The sequence below is a fragment of the Eleutherodactylus coqui genome, chromosome 4 (assembly GCF_035609145.1).
Source record: "Eleutherodactylus coqui strain aEleCoq1 chromosome 4, aEleCoq1.hap1, whole genome shotgun sequence".
Classification (NCBI taxonomy): domain Eukaryota; kingdom Metazoa; phylum Chordata; class Amphibia; order Anura; family Eleutherodactylidae; genus Eleutherodactylus; species Eleutherodactylus coqui.
In genome coordinates, this window is record NC_089840.1 from 221,336,251 (window position 1) to 221,356,112 (window position 19,862).

Here is a 19,862-nt window from a genome sequence, read left to right on the forward strand (position 1 = left end):
CTTCTCTGTACGTTAACATAACAAATAGTGATATACTCACCTCTCTCTGTTTCTGCTGTATCCCGCGTTGGTAATCGGTCGTCTGCTCCGGTCTATGTTTACAGCTGCAGTCCTTCCTAGGTTATGGCATGCCACATGGGCTGCAGCCAATAATAGAGCTTAGTGATCACTAGTAATGAAGGTAAGGTTGGACATATCTGTAAATCATCAAATGACTTCCTAGTCAGAAATCACTATGGGGCACGTACATTGAGGATGCTGAGATTAAACACAAGAGGATATATGGTAAAACTAATAGGGAATTCAGTAGTTATGTTAAATAAAGTAGTATTCAAAGAACAGTACTATTTTACTGAGTAGTGGATGCAGGGTACAATTTAGGCCGGGCTCACATGGGTGGATTTGGATTATGGATTCCGTGATCGCCATCCACACGGGAATTCCACGGTAAAATACAGGCATTGAAAGGCATGCATTTTCACTTTTTCATTCACACTTGCAGATACGAATTGCATATTCGGGAGAGAGAGTTTTATTCCATGTGTACAATACACTGTGCATGGTGTACATCTGCGCAGAAAAACTCTCGCATCCATGATTTTCCACAATCATTTGCAATTTCATTCCGTGAATGATCGCATGTCTTCTGCTGCGGAAATCCGCATTCAGAATCTGACCCGTTCGTGTGAAACTGGCCTTATGGCTGAAAAATCCACTGTAAACAAACTAAAAAATGCCTGATATGATGATAGCACACAAACAACATGAATATGAAAATTGCTTTAGCTGTGCTGCATACAAAACTACTTAAATTAAGAATTTTCGAATAAGTACTTCTTGTTAGTCTAATGTACTGTAACTATAAAATACAATAAAATGGTTCAGGATTGTAGACAATGGTAGACTACGGTGAACTAACCTAGTCCATTTGCTTATTAGCAGGAGAAGGAGAATTGGATGTCCAAGAACAAGACCTGAAGACGCAGCTTGAGGACTCAGTCACACGGGCGCTGATGCGCCCATGTTACTGCACGATAAGATCGCTGCACTGCCAGTGCAGACGACTCTCCGCACCAACTGGCAAATAGAACACATGGCCGGCAATGGAAACGGTCATGCAGAGATGCGGCCGTCTTATCGTGCCCGTGTGACTGAGCCCTAAGGCCTCATGTCCACGGGGAAAATCAGGCCCGCTATGGAGAATCCGTAGCGGGTCCCTCTTGCCCCGCGGACATGAGCGCTGAAAATAAGAATAAACTTACCCGCAGCGGACCGGGCAGGTCTTCTCTTCTTCACGGCCGGATCTTCTTTCTTTGGCCAGCGGATGTACTCGGCACGCTGGCAGCGTGCCGCGCATGCGTCGGGCACATCCGCCGGGCCGAAGAAAGAAGATCCGGCCATGAAGAAGAGAAGAACTGCCCGGTCCGCTGTGGGTAAGTTATTCTTATTTTAGGTCTCCCGCAGATCCGGACGGCTTCCATAGGCTTCAGCAGAAGCCTGCGGGAGCCATCACCGCGGGAGACCCGCACAAAAATGGAGCATGTCACTTTTTTTCATGCTCCATTTTTTAAAAATTCACTTTTATTGACCATCCGCGGGTATTTATCTACCCGCGGGTGGTCAATTCATCCCTATGGGATGCGGATCCCCATGCGGGTGATCCGCTGGGGATTTAAAATCATATTTTGCCCGTGGACATGAGGCCTAAAGGACCTAAATAAGTGCTTAAATCGCAACAATGCAAATACATTCTTACCTGGGCCCTTTTTGTTTCATGCCATGCACTTCAGATTCATTATTTCCACTTCCTATTTCCGCTGCACAAGACGTCTGTGCAGGCTACCTAAGCTTTCTTGCTTAAAGGTTTTTTTTTCACTGAAAAAAATTTATCACTAATCACAGTAAAGGTAATAAATATCTAATTGCTGTAGGTCGCAATCCAAGGAAAGGTTTCACTCCAAATGTCCCATGCAAATTGATCTTAAGTAAGAGACAGAAAGGAAGACAAGAGGGTGCTATCTGCTGATGGATATCCGAGATTATCCAGGGAAACAAGGGTAAAACAACAGATAGGTGCTCTCGCCTATTCTGGTTATAGTAATGATGAGCACAACCACATGACATCACATTGTTATTGGTGTTATAAAACCAGTGGTAGAGCTGCAAACTTTGTTCTGGTTGTTCTGGTCCTTCTGGGAAAAGTCCTTCCCTTGAGACTCACACCGGGATGACACATTCTTCAATATAGATAACTTAGGCAACATGTTTTAACTCCAAAATGGGGTCTTCTTCAGTTATTCATTTTGGGGTCGAAATGCGTTACCCATGTTGTCGAATAAAGATAGTAATTTGTGAAGTAAGCCTGCCATTACATGTGCTAACATCCTCTGAGCAGCGCCTACCCATTGATCGTGTTTTGTATGGTCCATTCAAATTAAATGTGGTGTGATCACCGCTCTATTCACTTCTATGGGACTAATGCAGAAAGCAGAGCGTATTGATCTCCCTCAGTTCCATATATATGAATGCAGTGGTGGTCAAGCATCTGCTATTGGCATTCACATAGGGCATTTGGGGTGAACGTCTCTCAGTAATTCTGGTGGTCATTGTGGTCAGTGTCACAGTGATCAGGCATTTATCACCTATCCTGTGCATAGGCAATAAAAGTTTCAAGTAGGAAAACCCCTTTAAGAATCAGTGCTATGCAATCAAGGATTTAGTGATAATTCAACAACCCATTGCCTTACTTTTGCACAGTGCTGGATAACTGGTCTATCAAGTCCTGGATTACTGGAAGGTTTTTAAACAGATAATGACTTAATAATTAGAAAGGACTTAAAACGAAAGGTTACACTTTTTCCTAATTCATTTATTACATCCATATTCGGCACACTCTGGACATCTGCTTTCCTTATCTTCAAACATAATATAATTCACTTGACTTTTATAAGTAGGTCACGTCTGAATGTTCTTTTATTTCCGAGACAATGCCACACTTACTCTTAACATCTAAAACAAAGTGATGGGCAATTAGCCTCCTGTCCCCTCTCTTCCCATTACAATTTCACCATTCCAAACCCAGCTGTAATCCTAAGCGCCCAAATGAGTGGTCATGATTTTTTACGGAGACTGCAGGGCAATTTAAAATGGTAGATTAAAATAGATATATTTGAAATTCTTTCTCGGTTCCAGTGGTGAAGCTCCAAATGCTATACTTCAAAAACCAGATGAAAAAGGATTTGCTGTCATTCATTAGACATCATTAGATCTGCTACAGAAGTTCAAGTAGACAAAAAGAAAGGGAACAAAACAAGTACTTTTCTTCTTGTCTTCTGTAATGCTAAGCTTGATTTGAAAGAGAGCCTGTAGGCTTGTTTTATATTCAGTGCATAGAAGTTTTATTTGATTCCCCAGATGCCCAACACCACGGTGTGAGAATGTGCGAAGCAGAACAGCATTCTAAATTTGGGCATGTACATTCCAGCTTTCAACATTCATTCAAATCAATTTTCTGTAAGTTCAGTCATTGTAAGAACACTAGGTGTGGGATCTATATGTAATAACTGGGCTGTCTATATCATTTAAAGAAAGTTTCTTTTGGGAAAAGTAATGATCATTTTAAAAAGCCTCAAAGTGCTATTATATGCGGGTCCAGGGTGTTGGCTTGATGCAGCAGTTACCAGTGACATCTAGTCTTGTCCACATGCTGCTATGTGTGTTTTCTGGAGATATGCCACTGTGGTTGCAGTTTAAACAATGGGAAGGAGTAGGCTGAAGTCAAAGCCCTCACTTGTATTGTTATAGCTAATAACTGTATAGAGTGATCAAGAAGGGGATATGCACAAAAGTACTTCTCTAATCAAAATAAAATGGAAAAGAAAGGAAAGGATAATACTAGAATGATTGACCACAGTTGACTTTTGTAGAGAGACTAGCTTACAAACCCAGCATGGCCCGGATATACATTTATCTATATAAATATAGGCCCATTTAGATACAACGATTATCACTCAAAAGCCATCTTTTGAGGGATAATCGCTGTGTCTAAATGTGCGGCCATCATGCACTGTTCGTTCATCGTTGATTTCTAGCAAGCTAGAAATCAACGATGACTCTTATCAGCGCCGCACACTGATTTTCTCAGCAGGCGACGCTGATAGCATTCTTTAAGCTGGTATCCCGCTGGGACTTCCTAGTGGGATACCAGCTGAAAGCTCCAAGAATCAAAAAGCTGTCAGTGCTCCTTCTTTTTCTTGGAGCTATCAACTCAGCGGGACACCGCTGATAACTGCGAGAACAAAGCAGCTGATTGCATATACAAAACAGCTGCTTTTCTCGGAGTTATTGCAGTGTCCCACTCCGCCTGCATTAACTCTTTAAGTAGCTAATTAGCTACTTAAGAGTTATGCAAAGATGATCGCTCAAGACTGTCACTCAAACTGCCGTTTGAGCGATTTTTGAGCGATTATCTTTCAGTCTAAATGCACCCTAACTCCTAATGCTATTTTTTACTTAGAAATACTCATTGTTGTCTTTGGCCCAATTAGAGAGGTAAAAGAAACATCCACCATTTTTTTATTTCTTGGCTTGACTATATGTATTATTTATCATATTCCTTGTGAGGATCATATTGAAAAACTTCCAGCAACAAATCAGAATGCATTGCTGCCCTTGATACAATGGCTATGTCTTTCTCTTTTTAAAATTTGGTCAAAAGCGATTCCAGGAACTCGACAATTTTTGATGTCTGGGCTCTTTCTCTCTTTTTGAATTCTAGTCTCATGCTGTTCTGGGGTCTCTGCAACCTTTGATGTAGTGGTTCTTTCCCACAATACTTGAAGTTTGACCTCACATTGTTCCATCTTTTCTGAGGTCAGCATAAAGTCAGTGAGTCAATGAACTGCACTGGACTGGATTTGGGGACTTCAGCTCAGATGACGACACCATTTATTGCTCGGGAAACAAGACGGAAAGGAGAAATGGGGTTGCCATGTTGGCAAACAGAAAAATTGGAAGGTACATAGAGACACCAAAATACATCCATGATAGGGTCATGTCCATCTGCGTTAGAGGAAAACCTCTGAATGTGACCATCCAAATCTATGCACCAAAAGCAGATGCATCAGAACAGGACATTGAGGACTTCCATGCCAAAGTCCAGAGAAGCCCAAGAAAGGACATGATCTATATCATAGGTAATTTCAACACCAAAGTCAGAGAAGGAGAAGATGTAGGAGTGGTCAGCAAACATGGCCTAGGGATATGAATGATGATGGAAACAGGAATGACGATGGTAACCGCTTTGTGCAGTTCTGTCAGGAGAACAAGTTCAGAATCCCTATCATCATCTTCTACCCAGCTGAAACAACACCTCCACACCTAGACATCCCCAATGGAAAGCATTGCAACCAAATTGACTATATCCTCTACCAAGAAAAATATAATGGTTTAATTTTCTCTGCAAAAACACTACCAGGTGCAGACTGCGAGTCTGGTCACCAACTTCTTATAACCAAAGTCAGGGTTAGACTATGTCAGCTCAAGTGTCCTGCCATATAGAGGAAATTTGATGTCCCCGCACAATACGCAATTTAGGAGAGGAACAGGTTTGACTTGCTCAGGCAGGAAAGTGGGGACCCAAATGAACTGTAGGCAGAGATAAAGGGAAACATCATTGAAATCGCTGAAGAACACGTGCCATACAAGAAGCCAGTTCTCAATGGGAGCTGCCTAATTGCAATCACCCTCCAGATTGCTGATAAAAGGAGAGAGGCTAAGGCTAAGGGAAGGCTGGATGAGGCAAGGTGACTCAATACCAAACTCCAAAGAGGTCTGGACCAGTGACATCCCGTAAACATGTCATGCGGGCTTCTACATTACAAGCCCATATGAAGCCAAGCCCTGACCTGTTTATGGGATGTCACTGATGACTTTGATGTTAGGCCTTCTATTAGCAACTACAAGACTGCTGCATACAAATGTAAACAAAGCACTGGAGGACAGGAGCAGCAGTGGGGAAGCAGCGTGGCAGCAGAGAGGTGAGTATTTTTATTTTAACATATTTCTTTCCCCCCAACTGCAACCAATATATTGATATACTAGAAAACTCCTTTAAAGGGGTTTTATCAAAATTCCACAGAATAACTTGTGAATCGGTGGGGGTCTCATCGCTGAGACTCCCAGGGATCTCCAGAACAGGACTTCCCTGTCCCACTCTCCTATCACTGCGGGGGCAACTTCTTTCCCTGCAGTGACATAACACTAAATGTAGAGCTGGCTGCACATGCTCCATTCATTTAAATGGGGCGGTTGGAAATACCTGACAGCTGCCGCCTGGGTATCTCAGCAGTCCCCTGTGGATAGGGAATAAGCTAAAATTCTGGTACAACCCTTGTAAGCCAGTAGGCAAGCAGATGGCTAATACACCCATATTTTTTTACCCTGGTTATTAAGTTACAGCACTGTGCAAATGTTTTAGGCAAAGTAAGAATTGTTTTCAAAAATAGACTCCAAATATTTTTCTGCAGCAGGACAACAACCCTAACATCCAGCCAATGTCATTAAGCACTATCTCCATTGTAAAGAAGAACAAGGAGTCCTGGAAGTAATGGTATGGTCACCATGGAGCCTTGATCTCAACACCATTGCCTTTGTCTAGGATTACATGAAAAGACAACGATTTGAGCAAGCTGGTCTTTGAAAGTATTCTTAGGCGTCATTCAGACGAGCATTTTTTTGCGCACCAATAGCCACGCAAAAAGTTCGCCACTCGGGTGTGGAAAAATTGCGTGAACGAAGCAGAAGGTGCGATCTACATTTATGCATAATTTGCTTGTTCACACGATCCGTGGTGCGTTACTGCATGTTAATCCAGCTCCCATAGGAGTCAATGGGAGCCCCTGCACAACATGCACCAAAGATAGGTCAGGTCCCATCTTTTCTCGCAGCACGCACCCTAGGCCTTCTGCACACTGGTGAGAGTGATATGGGGTCGTGATTGACGGCCCAATATCGTTCTCGCGATCCTTCTGAAAAGCACTGGATGCGAGGCATTTTCGCAGGAAAACAACCTCGCATCAGAGCAGTACTGAAGGAATCTCCTGCCGTGGTTGTTACAGCCACGGCAAGAGATAGCAATCTTCTCCCATTGATAGCAATGGGGCCGGTGGCAGCAGCACCATCCCCATTGAAATCAATGGGACAAGATCGCTGAAGGAATGGCTGAGCGCTGACTGGTCACAGAGCTCAGCCAATCAGAGACAACACTGTCAGGAGGCAGGGATTTTTCAATCCTCGGCCAGAAGAGATGCTAAAGATGAGTGTTAGGGACCTGCAAGAAGACGTGCCGGAGATGACAGCGCTTCTAAATTGATGTATTATTTCTTTTTGGGCAGGGCTTACATTTCAAGCCCACCCCCCACCCCTTCCACCCGAAGATCCTTGCCTCGGGGAGTTCTCTTATTAATGATCACTGTGACAGTGCCATCACAGTGTTCAGTGGTGAGGGGACTCCCTGCAGGGATTAAAGAATCCCCTGCTGCAGCTGTCACAGCAGTGGCAGAGGATTGCGATCATGTCCCATTGCTTTTTGTAAACAATGGACGAGATCACGAAAAATAGGATATGCTGCGATTTTGTTTCCACGCTGCATTGCAAGCGATAAAACATCACACATGTGAAGGGAGCCATTGGAATCCATTGGCTTCATAATTTAGCAATTTCTCGCAGTCTCTCAGTGCTGCGAAATCGTGCGATTTCATTGCCAGTGTGAAGGCACCCTTAGATACGTGCATTGTAGCCACGCTTGTCTTATATTTTGCAGGTGCGAGTATTTAGCGCATCTAAAAATCGTTCATGTGAACGCTTCAATAGGAAACCAATGGTTATCAACAACTGCCTAAAACTTTTGCACAGTACTGAATATGTTACAACTGGAGAAATAAGTGTGGCATTTGATGACATTTTTTTTATATATAAAAGATAGTTATTTCATTCTGCATGAAAATTTGCATCAATTACTGGGAAAAACTGTCAAATGGACTACTCGGTTCTGCCTATTATTTCATTACCTGGAAAAAAATGTTGCTACATATTACAAGAAAACGAATCAGCTATTACACAATGACTCTGTATTTCCTAGGATTAAAGCAACACATCAGCATTCAAAAGTATTATTTGTATGCATTAAACTCCAACGCTTGGAGCCCTGAATCCCAGCTTATGAAACCTTTTCACGGTGAAAACTTCAACTGATCCATCATTCATCTTCCATAGAGTTCAGCAACTGAGAAATTATGTTTAGACATTTTTAAAGATTTTTTTTTTTAAATCTGTTATTAGAGAGGAAAACTACTGTACGCTACAGTAAACGCTTGGTTACATACATATTTAATCGACACCTCTGAACAAAAGCACTGTACGGCTTTGCCGATCGCAGCACCAAGACAAATTTCAAACTGCTCTTATGATAACAGATCTGCAACAGCTCCCAATATTATAGTGATTCATGCAATTCTAAGGAAAACAATTTATATTCAGTACTTACATAGTGCTGTCACCCAACTCTTCATACAGATTATTGGCAGCAGGAGTTGATGGTTTTCCTGCTGGCAGTGCCATCTGGATCCTCGCTGTCTTTGCACATTCGGCTTGTCTCCTTTTTGAACAAAAAAAAATAAAAAATTAAAAAATTAGAGGGCATACTGAGGGTCTTAAACATTCGCTTGTTACTGTATGATTGGATTGGACGTGCCTTCTGATAAAAACAATAGTACATAACAGCGGAACGTTAAATATTTCGGATGGAGTAATAAATATGCAAGCTATTGAGAACAGACGCTGGGTGCTCTGAGGGACGCTACTTGGCTGATCGCATTACAGTTGTAAGTACGTTCCAGTGAAGAGTCTTATGACTGTAGATGAGATGTAATTTTGGGCCATTAATGCAGTAAAAAAAATGTGAAACATTGTTATCAGAACTGAGGCGAGAAAGCATAACAAGGACAGAGCTTGTAGACGCCTTAAAAATTCATCGGAAGTCGAATTGCAACAGTCTGTAATCTGCATCTTGCCAACTGGCTATGGAGAAAAAGAAGCCTACTGCATAATGAAGATTTTTGCAAGGCATGAGTTAGGATGCTTGTACGCGAGCGAGATGACTGCCGCTCCTGTATGTTCACATAGGAGTAATAGTTGTTCAGTGAATGGAAGCAGAGAGTGATGCAGATCTCAGACCAAGTGCCACATTAATTCGAACCTCTCATTCCCGCCTATAAGACTTCTCCAAAGCAGCACCAGTCCTCTGGAATGCGCTACCCAAAACTATACACGCAATCCCTGATTTACAAAACTTCAGGCGTGTTCTAAAACACACCTCTTCAGGGAGGCATACCATATACCCTAAACCAAACGGCTCTGTGCTCCTCCTGGTAATGTGCTCTGTGTCCTAGTGACTGCAACGCCTGCTAGCCGCCATGAACCACCCCCCTGGCAGTCACTCCGATTCAGCCACTATACCACCTGACCATTGTCTGTGTATAGCATCCCTCACTCTCCACTCCATCATACCGTGTGCATCTCCAGCCCCATACCTTCTATATCATCCCATTATTTGCAGTTTGTAAGCTCGTTGGAACAGCACCCTCACCCCTACTGTTTCCATCAACTGATTACTATGTAACCGTGGTTTTTGTATTTTTGTACTTTTGTCTTTCTGTATCCCCCTGTTTTTGTAAGAATTGCGGAATATGTTTGGCGCTATATAAATAAAGATAATTATTATTTATCTCTTCCGGAAACCCCTGCTCCATTTACTGTGAACAGGCAGTCCTTCAAAGATGAACAACTTCCTGTTTAGACTGATTGAGAAGTTCCTCATTATTCGCTTTCTTCCAGTGAACTAAAACAAAGCGACTAATAAGTGATTTCTCGCTTGGTACCCTGTCGGGGGTTGCTTTTACGCAGGGCAATTATTAATTGAAATTGCTCATTTAAGCGATTTTTCAGGCCAATAGGCGCTCGGTATAAAAGTACAAACGTACCCTAAGGACGTTTGTAACGCTTCTTTGCTGCTTATGAATGGCCTGTGCAATGGATAATACAGTCAGTAGGGAATAATATAATACAGTACTAGGAACTGTATGTGTGTATTGATTTTTCATGCAGAAAGGTTTCCATATCTTTCAAGGCCATCTAAACTATGATATTACTTCAACACTTGAATGCTGTCATATGACTACTCTAAGCAACAACAGTCAAACCTCAGTCCGTTAGATCATTAGTATAGAGATTATGCAGTAGCTGATGTAAGATACTTTTCTTACTGACTGTAGGTGAAGTTGTCCATTACTGCATATCTTTATACTATTCTAAAAATCCACTATTAGTTTATCTTATTTACTTTTTTCCCATGTGACTGGTCGAAGCCCACATATTAATTCATTAGCCCAGGGGGGCTGGTACTTTGATGGGTGACATTCTTCTGCTTATCGGTATAAATCTTCTTTAATTATGAGGTAGTAATGAAACAGTTGGAAATAGTCTAATGCAGACAGTTTTATTTCGCGCAGTAAATAGTCTTTAATAGCTTACTGCTGAGACCACTAAATAGTCAATGGTTTCTTACAAGGCTACTAGATTTAGTACATGTTCGCATCAGTGTTAGGGGATTCCATTTTACTGCTCTGTTCAGGAAGCAGGAAAACTGCATCCAATGGCCGAATGGCTCTATCTTATGATGGCACCAACCAGCCTCCCATTGACTATAATGGGGGTCTATTCGATTTCTGTTGAGCAGTCCGGCATTTTGCTGGAACTTACAGGACAAAATACCTCTGCAGTGATATGTCATCCCAATTTCTAGGGGAAATTAGTGACAGAGGTTTTGAATGGAACCGCTGATGTTGATAAGAACGAATCCACTTAGACATATGTCAGCAATGCAACTATTATCCTGCAACGCCTATGCTGTGTGTCAGGTGCTCATGTCTGCTTATTATAGTTTATACCTAGAGATGAGCGAGCATACTTGCTAAGGGCAATTACTCGATCGAGCATTGTCCTTAGTGAGCATCTCCCCGCTTGGGAGAAAAGGTTCGGCTGCCGGCGCGGGTGACAGGTGAGTTGCGGCCATGAGCGGGGGGGGGGGGGGAGAGGGAGAGAGAGATCTCCCCTCCATTCCTCCCCGCTCTCCCCTGCCGCTCCCTGCCCGCCGCCGGCAGCTGAATCTTTGCTCTCGAGCGGGCAGGTACTCTCTAAGGACAATGCTCGATCGAGTAATTGCCCTTAGCGAGTATGCTCGCTCATCTCTATTTATAACTTAATACAATAGTGCTAAAAACTCAGTCTATTCTGAAAGTTTCTCTACAGAACATTGCACCAACATTCAGATGTAAGAGGTTCTTTCACATATAACCACTTAAAAATGTATTCACTCTTGCTACCTCAGTACTGGGTTGCTGACCATTATGGGCTAATGTGTTCTTCAATAGGAAGAACAATTCCTTTCTATACAATAGAATAGAGTGTTCTATGTGTACCTATGATTACTGCAGGTACAGAAACTCCACAGCATACATTAAGCTATTTTCATAGTAGAAATCTAAAATAAAAGAATTGATGATGCAGATTCTGGTACTAATGACTAATATAAAATTGGAATGTTGCTGTTCTTTAAAATGTTACATATCATTACATTTTTTATTACAAAAATTAATCGCCCAGTTTACACAGATTAATTTAGAACTGAATTCTAATTGTTTGGACCTCTGTTTCTTGGATACAAAGATTGTCGCTATGCAAGCACTGATGTTAAGTGCAAATATTTCTGTGGCACAAAACGACCAGGGGCAAACTCAAAAGATCAGGGAATAGGACAAGAAAATATTCAATTTGCTTCAACTAGTGATAGCCTTATGATGAGAACCCTATTACAATAAGTACTTTAACCCCATTCCATTCTGCATATTAACTGTACTGTGTTGGTAGGTAGCCCTTAACATGAATATCTATCTTCTGTGGTGTGTATGTGTTTGTACCGTTAAATGCAGTAGACTGTGTATTATTATGTGTATTGCCTTGTATGGGTCAATGTAAGTCCATTCGCCGGGTGTGTGTGTAATCTAATCTAGAGTGACTATGCAGAACTCACCCTAACCTTGTGCTTCTTGTCAGTCATCTTAAGCAGCCCTGGGATTGGCTGAGCAAATGACCTTATAGCTGTAGATATAGCTGTAGAAGTTAGTTATTGGGGAGTGGTTGGTGAGGTAGCAGTTAGTGAGTGAGGCGGTTGGCAGTAGAATGGAGGAGAGTGAGGAGGCTCAAAGTGAAGCTTAAGTCAGTCGAGCTTAAGCCAGAAGAAGTCAGGCCTAATGAATTGGTCAAGCTCAGTGCAAGTGCCGGAGTGGAAGGCATCTCTTTCATCCCTGGAAAATTCAGGAGTTAAAAATGTCAGTTTGTCAAATTCTGCAGAGACAAGTTATGACCAGGAGAAGCCACCCTGGCGGTCTGGGCTGGATGAAGAAAAATGGAAAGTGGATGATTCTAGTCAGAGAAGATGTCACCTCAGATCAATGGATATAATGGTACTGTAATCATTTATACAGTCTGTAAAGTGCCTGTGTAGATCAAGTATCTATAGCTATATGATTACTGTGTGTGGGGGGAGTAATATCGGTCATTGTATAGTTTTTTTTTTTCTCAGTAACACTATGGTGGTATTCTGTGGTCATGGTCTGGTGGTATAGTGTTATTATTAGTAATATTGATCTTTGTAGTGGTCTTTCTTCAGTGACACTATGTGATGGTAGTATGTGATCATGGGATGGCGGTATTATTTTGCCTTTATATAGGGTTACTATTGGTAATATTGGTCTTGGCATATTGGGTTTTGTTGAGTGATACTGTGTGTGGCTTATTTTTGAACCCATTAACAGGGCTAAATCCATCTACGTACTGGTGGCAGAGTAACCACAGATTCCTGCAGCAGATCCATGTCAAATCGGCACCAAATCTGCTACATATGAACATACCCTTAGGGGCAATCACATTGGGACTAATAGGGTATTTTCATACAATGCATTTGCTGCGGTCATGGGGGGCCCAAATTATGTGAACAGCCTTTGGTCCCCTTAATCCGCGGCTGTGTTAGTGCAAGAAAGCTTTATACGGCTGGAGCAGTACAGGACCCTCCCTACAACAGTGGCACCAGGTATATACCTGACTCTGGCTCTGGATTTTATAATCGCAAGGAGATTTTCCTCAAGTTGATACATCTTCTTGTGTGATATTGACCTGAACTAGTTACAAAAAGCAATCAATACCCATACTCATTTATAGTGTAGCCATATTAAGACTACTGCTACCATCGAGATGTGACCCCATCATCTTAATAGGGCACTCTTCTTGCTGTGCACTCGAATATAATCTCCTGCCACCTGTAAGCACCCATTGCAAGCTGCAGACAGGCTGCCGGTAGTGATCTATAATGGGATGATTGCCCAGCAATGCAGAAATATGTCTACATCTTGATCATCTCACAATCCTATGAAACCTCTACAAACACTTAGGGAGCTAAGTATCATAAGCACTGATAATACTTGTGATTTACCCTTAATTACCAGGCTATACCTGAACTCGTAACTGCAGCCAGGAAATTATAGGTAAATTGCAAGCGCTGGAGGCTTGCGAAATAGCACCCTTAGATATCTGTGAATAGAAGGGACATTAACAGCTCTTTATGTAAATTGCTCTATTATAGACCTTGTACCTCCGATTTAATGGTTATTTCATTTGGAGATGCATATGTTTAGATCAGAAATAGTTCAATGTTATGGTAAATTATTCTGGATACACTCACTCTACATACTAAAATATGGGATGTATTGCAAAATATGTTCTACTAAACCCATCTATTCTACCATGCAGCAAATTAGGAGATAGAACATATTATTCAGGCACTGAACACAATCCATCAGAAAGAACGGAGGCTAGCATATAATTGTACAATGTTAAGACATACGGGGATTTCACACTGGTAAGATGATAATGCACTTACTCTTTAAACCTGTTCCGCGAGTTGATGGAAGGAAGGGGAGGAAATAAAAAGAAAGATGTTAGAAATGAGAAAAGTTTCTTATTCCATCATTAACATTCACAAGACTTTCTTATCAAACGACTTAGGTAATGACATTCTAATAACCAAAATCTTTTAATGGGTACAATTAATGTAATACCCTTTGCAAAATCATTATCAGCCTTGTAGAATCCAGTGTAGCAATAAATTACATTGAAGAAAAGATGTCTTAGGATAAACAGGCCTACTGTATGTCAAGTACAGCTCCCACATCTTTTGTGGACTGAATTATACTCAAAAAGTCAGTTATTAAGGATAAAGTAATCTATTTTTTTTGTTATAATTACAGAAGCTTTCTGGTTCAACCTACTTGAAGCAAATTAAGGGGACCTTGCATAATGGTGAAGCACAATTACACTCTTGGCTGAATACAATGTGATGTGCCCTGCCATAGATTCCTAATACGTTTTCATAATCGGCTTCTTGCTTTGACACTGGATTTGTAAAGTCACTTCTTTTCATAATAAGAGTTATTGTGCCTGGATTATATTCAGCTGATTACTGAAAGCACCATGCTCTGCAGCTAATGGCAGGCACACTCAATTGAAATATATGGAGTGAAAATGCAATTAAAGCGTCTATTTAATCAAATGCATTAAGAGTGTAATTCATTGAGAATTCAGTGCAAACGAGATTAGGAAAACAATCCATGACTAGGTTCCATCACTGATAACAATGTTATATGTCGAATGCCAACATGGAGATTTAGCTTAAAACACACCTGGAGTAGAAAGTTAAAATGAACTTGGTGCAAGTATTAATAGGAAGTCCCAATACCACTCAATGCAGAGATGATGTGTGCAATAGTGTTCACTCCATTTGTATTTGTGGTCTCCTACCATGTTTCCCCAAAAATAAGACACTGTCTTATATTAATTTTTGCCCCAAAAGAGGCGTAAGGTCTTATTTTCAGGGCATGTCTTATTATACTTACCTAGCAGGCTCAGTCCAGTTCCCTCCCGATGCTCTCTGGAGCTCCGACACGCTGAGCCGTAACATTAAATAGCCAATTTATAAATCCTGCCTCCATAACACGATGGCTATGAGTGGTTCTTTGACTGCTGCTCAGTCAATCAATGCAGTGCTCAATGAACCAATCACAGCCATTGCATTGGTTCATCGAGCACTGCATTGATTGGCTGATCAGCACTCAAGAAACCAATCAGAGCCATCACTTCCTGGAGGTGGGATTTATGAATCCCGTAACCAGGAAGTGATCTTCTGTGGGCGAACAAGGATGCAGAACGCACAGCGGAGCTCCGGACAGCAGCAGGGGGACTCGGACCAAGCCTGCTAGGTAAGTATTCCTTTTTTTGTACTATAGCTAAGGCTTATTTTAAGGGTATTTCTTATATTTTACCACTCAACCGAAACAGCACCAGCCAAAGTCAGCAACAATCTGCTAGTGTAATGCCTCTAAACATTACTCTGTGCTCCTCCTTCTAGAGATCTGTTTTTGATACAGTTGACCAGTCCTCCCTAATACAATCTCTGTCTTCCCTTGACATCACAGACTTGGCCTTCTGGATCTGGTTGCCCGAATAGTCTCATAGATAGGTCCTAGTTAACAGGATGTTCATATGAGCCTCTTGAGTACTCTACAGTTGCCTGCTAATTAAAATCAGATGCTGGATAGTTTTTTAAATTTTATTTGCTGTGCATGATTATAGCCATCTGGTCTAAGCTGCTGCTCTGCTCTATTAAGTGCATTTAGCGATACAATTTACATCAGCCACATGGACCATAGGAAACTGCAATCTGGAGATAACTGATTGACTTTTTTATATGAGAATGTTAAGACCACATATTGGGACCTGTACAGGAAGGGGAAGTAGGGGAGCTGTGACCATCACCTATCACTAGTGTTGTGTTATCCGCTTCATAACAAAGATGCTACCGGTCAATGTAATCCAGCCTGTGATGATAATGATGAGATGACTGCTGAGAGCTGATCTTCACAGAAAATTAAGTTTTTGTCTACTGTGGGGCTCAATGACAAGGATGAAAACTGCAATATTTCAGGATTTTTCTAAATAGATTATGATACTGAAAATTAAATTTAAAAAAATCACTATTGCCTCATGTTCATGGGCCCAGATCCGCAGCGGGTCACCCGCACGCGTGATCCGCACCCCATAGGGATGCATTGGACACCCGCAGGAAATTAAATACCTGCGGATGTCATTTTCCCCTGAGTCGCGGATTGCGTGTGTGGGAAAACACCTGCAGCATGCTCCATTTTAGTGTGGGTCTCCCGCGGGGACGGCTCCCGCAGGCTTCTATGGAAGCCGTTCGGATCTGTGGCACACAAACAGCTGAATTCCTGCTCTCCGGAGCGGAAGCACGGGAGAGCAGGAGTTAAAAAAAAATGGAGTGCACGACGCATGCGCGCGGCACACTGCCGGCGTGCCGAGCACATCCACCAGGCTGAAGAGAGAAGATCCGGCCACAATGGAGGGCTGATCCGCAGCGTCTGGACAGGTAAGTAATTCTTCTTTTTAGGCCTCATGTCTGCAGGAAAGGAGGGACCTGCTGCGGGATTCTGCATGAAGAATCCGCGGCGGGCCTGATTTTCCCCGTGGACATGGGGCCTAAAAAACTCCTAAAATCTATGTTTAACATAAAAAATTTAAGTAATAGCTAATTATTTTATTTTTTAAATCTCACATTCTCTTTAAGGACTTAGTCACACGGGCGCATCGGCGCCCGTGTTACTGCAGGTAGAGAACGGCCGCACTTCAGGACGGATGTCTCGCTGCAGCGCCGGAAGAACGAACATGTGACCGGCTTCATTGCCAGTCATGTGTTCTTTCTTCAGTGCTGCGGGGAGTCGTCCGTCCTGAAGTGCGGCCGTCTTCTTCCTTCAGTAAGCGCTCAGTCACATGGGCGCATCGGCCCCCTGTGTACGGGAGCCGATCCGCCCGTGTGACTAAGCCCGAAAGGATTTTTCTGGGACTTACATATTGATGACCTATCCATAAGATATCCATCACTTTCATCAATCAGTAGTATCATGCAGTCTCTTCAGGTCTGTGACGTTACATCATTCATATGTCCTTTCTGCTGCTCCGTCTCATTCAAGTGAATACAACTGTGCTTCAATAGACAGGCACAGATACTACACAATGTATGGCACTGAGCTTTATACACAATGAAAGGGCCGCAGTGCTCGCTGGCTCGAGAACTGCAGACCCTACAAATAACTGAGAGTGCTGGACCCTCACTAATCTGATATTGATTATCTATCCTAAGGATAGCTCATCAGTATTAAGGTCTGGAAAACTTCTAAGTAATCTAAAAACAGGTCAGGCAAATGTCTTTCTTCATATGCCCTGCCTTCTTTTGTAAGCTAGCTTGGTAATTTAGCTGAGCCAAGTGACAGCCAAACAGTGACAGCTCGGTTTGTAAGGAGTCAACTTTTTCTGACCAAGATTGACACTGTTGGGACAGTTTAATTTAACCTTGATTGCATATCAAACAGATACCTTCATTTATATGGAGCCTGTTCTGCTGATGTGTTTCCATTAAAATGTTTCTACACTGTCATATACCTGAAATTAACCTCTTGTGGGTCTGTCCTACTACGGTAGGTACATTTAAAGACGCATAGCAATAGGGAATGTTGTGCAAAGAAAGTTAAGTTGGGAATTCATTTGAATGAAAAGACAATGTAAAATTACAATCAGCAGAAATGCTTTAAGCTCCAGTTACAATGAGTTCAGATGGAGAAGTTCAGAACAAATGTTCTAAATGTCTTAGTCCCAAATAGTAGTAACCTTTAAGTTCTATTAGGTTAGAAGTGACACAAAACTCAGCTAAACAAGGAAGCTCCCTGACATGTTGTTCAGTCAACATCTGGCTGCACTAACTTGTCCCTTAAGGTCTATTAGAGAGCGTTCACACAGGGTTATTTACTACACCTCATGGGGTTCTGTCATAGCTGCCAACAACAGCGCTAGAAACCCTGAAAGGAACGGCACAGAAGTATTCACCAGCATTATAGAAACAGACACCACTTTGGTGTCCCTTTTGCCAGGGTCCCATTTGTTTTCACTCTATTTTGCGTAGAATTTAGTGTAGTTGCTCTACTGCAAGTCAATGGTTCCATTTGGTTTCGTTCAGGGTTTCGGTCACAGTGCTGTTTTCGGCAGCAGTGATGAAACCCCCTAGCGTAATCACACAGCATAGTAAATAACTCTGTGTGAATACGCCCTTAGGGTGAATACCCACTTGCGTTTTTCTTGCGCATTTTTTCACGCGATATCGCTGCGTTTTTTTCACGCGATTGTCAATGGGACTTTCTGATGTTAAAAACGCATGGCACAAAAATTGCAAAGCACCAACTTGCGATGCATTTTTAACATTAGAAAGTCCCATTGACAAGCTCGTAAAAAAAAAAAAAGATGATATGTGAAAAAAACACGCAAGAAAAACACAAGTTGGTATTCACCCTTAGGCTAGTTTCACACAAGCATTTTATTGTGACGATTAAACGCCAGCCGAAAATCACGACCATCTGATGCATTGGATTCCAATGCATTTGTTCAGATGGGTGACGCTGCGTAAAATCGTCCATCCAGAAAAGACAGCGCATACGGTGATCTTAACCTATCCTTGCCTGGAATACACCATCCGTTCCCATAGACTCCTATGGGAGCCTAGGAGAGCCGTGAGGAAAAGGGAAGGGGAGGGAGTTTAGCAGCAGATCACGTTGCTAAGGTCCCCGCCCCTGAGTTACCGGCAGCCGGAATGAGGCGGAGAGGGAGAGGGAGTTTAGCATACTAGCTCTGCTAAGCTCCCGCTCCCTCCATTTGCTGGCAGCCAGCAAGGGGCAGAGAGGGGGAGGGAAGGGGGAGGGAGCTTAGCAGAGCTGAACTCTCTCTCCCCAGCTGACGGTATTCTGGGCTGCGGCGTATATACATTGCAGCCCAGCCGTCTGCATCGGCGTGCAAACGGGAGATGTAGCCGCAACATGGTCACGGCTGCCTCTTGCTCATGCGATTTTTGGCCACGATTAGGGCGGCCGAAAATTCGAGAGCCCGTGTGAAAGATCCCTTAAGCACATATTGGTTGTATGTGATCTTATTTTACATTTAAAGTTGACTCCTTGGTACTTAAATCCCAATAAAAGGAGAACAATAGTAAGATGTCGCCAAAAAAGAAAGCATATTTTATAGGATGCACTAGAGAGGTGGATTGTCTATAATTGCATAATACCTATTGGTACGGTAATTGGGTTATTTACCATAGTTAACCTATCCCCATTTGGAAATTGTGCAATGCTACTTTGCTGGCTCATTATCACTTTAATATAGCATTGAGTATGATGCAGCCAGTTTCTTTCACGGTGTGTGATGTAGAATGATTAGGGCTCATGAAAGGTCACGTAAGAACATTTTGTACATGGTGTAAATTGTTCTTAGTTGGTGTGATATTAACATTATCCCAAAGGGCTCATTCCAGAATTCCATTATTCCACTTGATATATAAGTGAGATGAGACTTCAGTGTCTTCATATATTTATATAGCAGCCATAAAACATCATTACCCTTTATCGGGTTAGTTATCTTATGATGAACCTACAGTCATTTCATTCTGGCTAGATTTTGGAGGAAAAATGATAAAGCTATTGCTATAAAGGTCCAGGATGGAAAATTCTGTAACAAGCCCAGGCTGTCAACTACAATGCACTATTCATAGTACCAGGGTTCTCATATGGGGTGCAGTTTCT

The 19,862-nt window shown here is 42.2% G+C and overlaps 1 protein-coding gene across 1 annotated transcript in view; it reads right to left on the reverse strand.

The window, feature by feature from the left end:
• Positions 1-19,862, reverse strand: part of PCDH15 (protocadherin related 15) — a 1,187,477-nt gene that overhangs the window by 96,289 nt on the left and 1,071,326 nt on the right. The window contains exon 31 of the mRNA XM_066601652.1: positions 8,546-8,656. Within this exon, the coding sequence (XP_066457749.1) occupies positions 8,546-8,656 (111 nt within the window). The remainder of the gene's footprint in view (positions 1-8,545; positions 8,657-19,862) is intronic.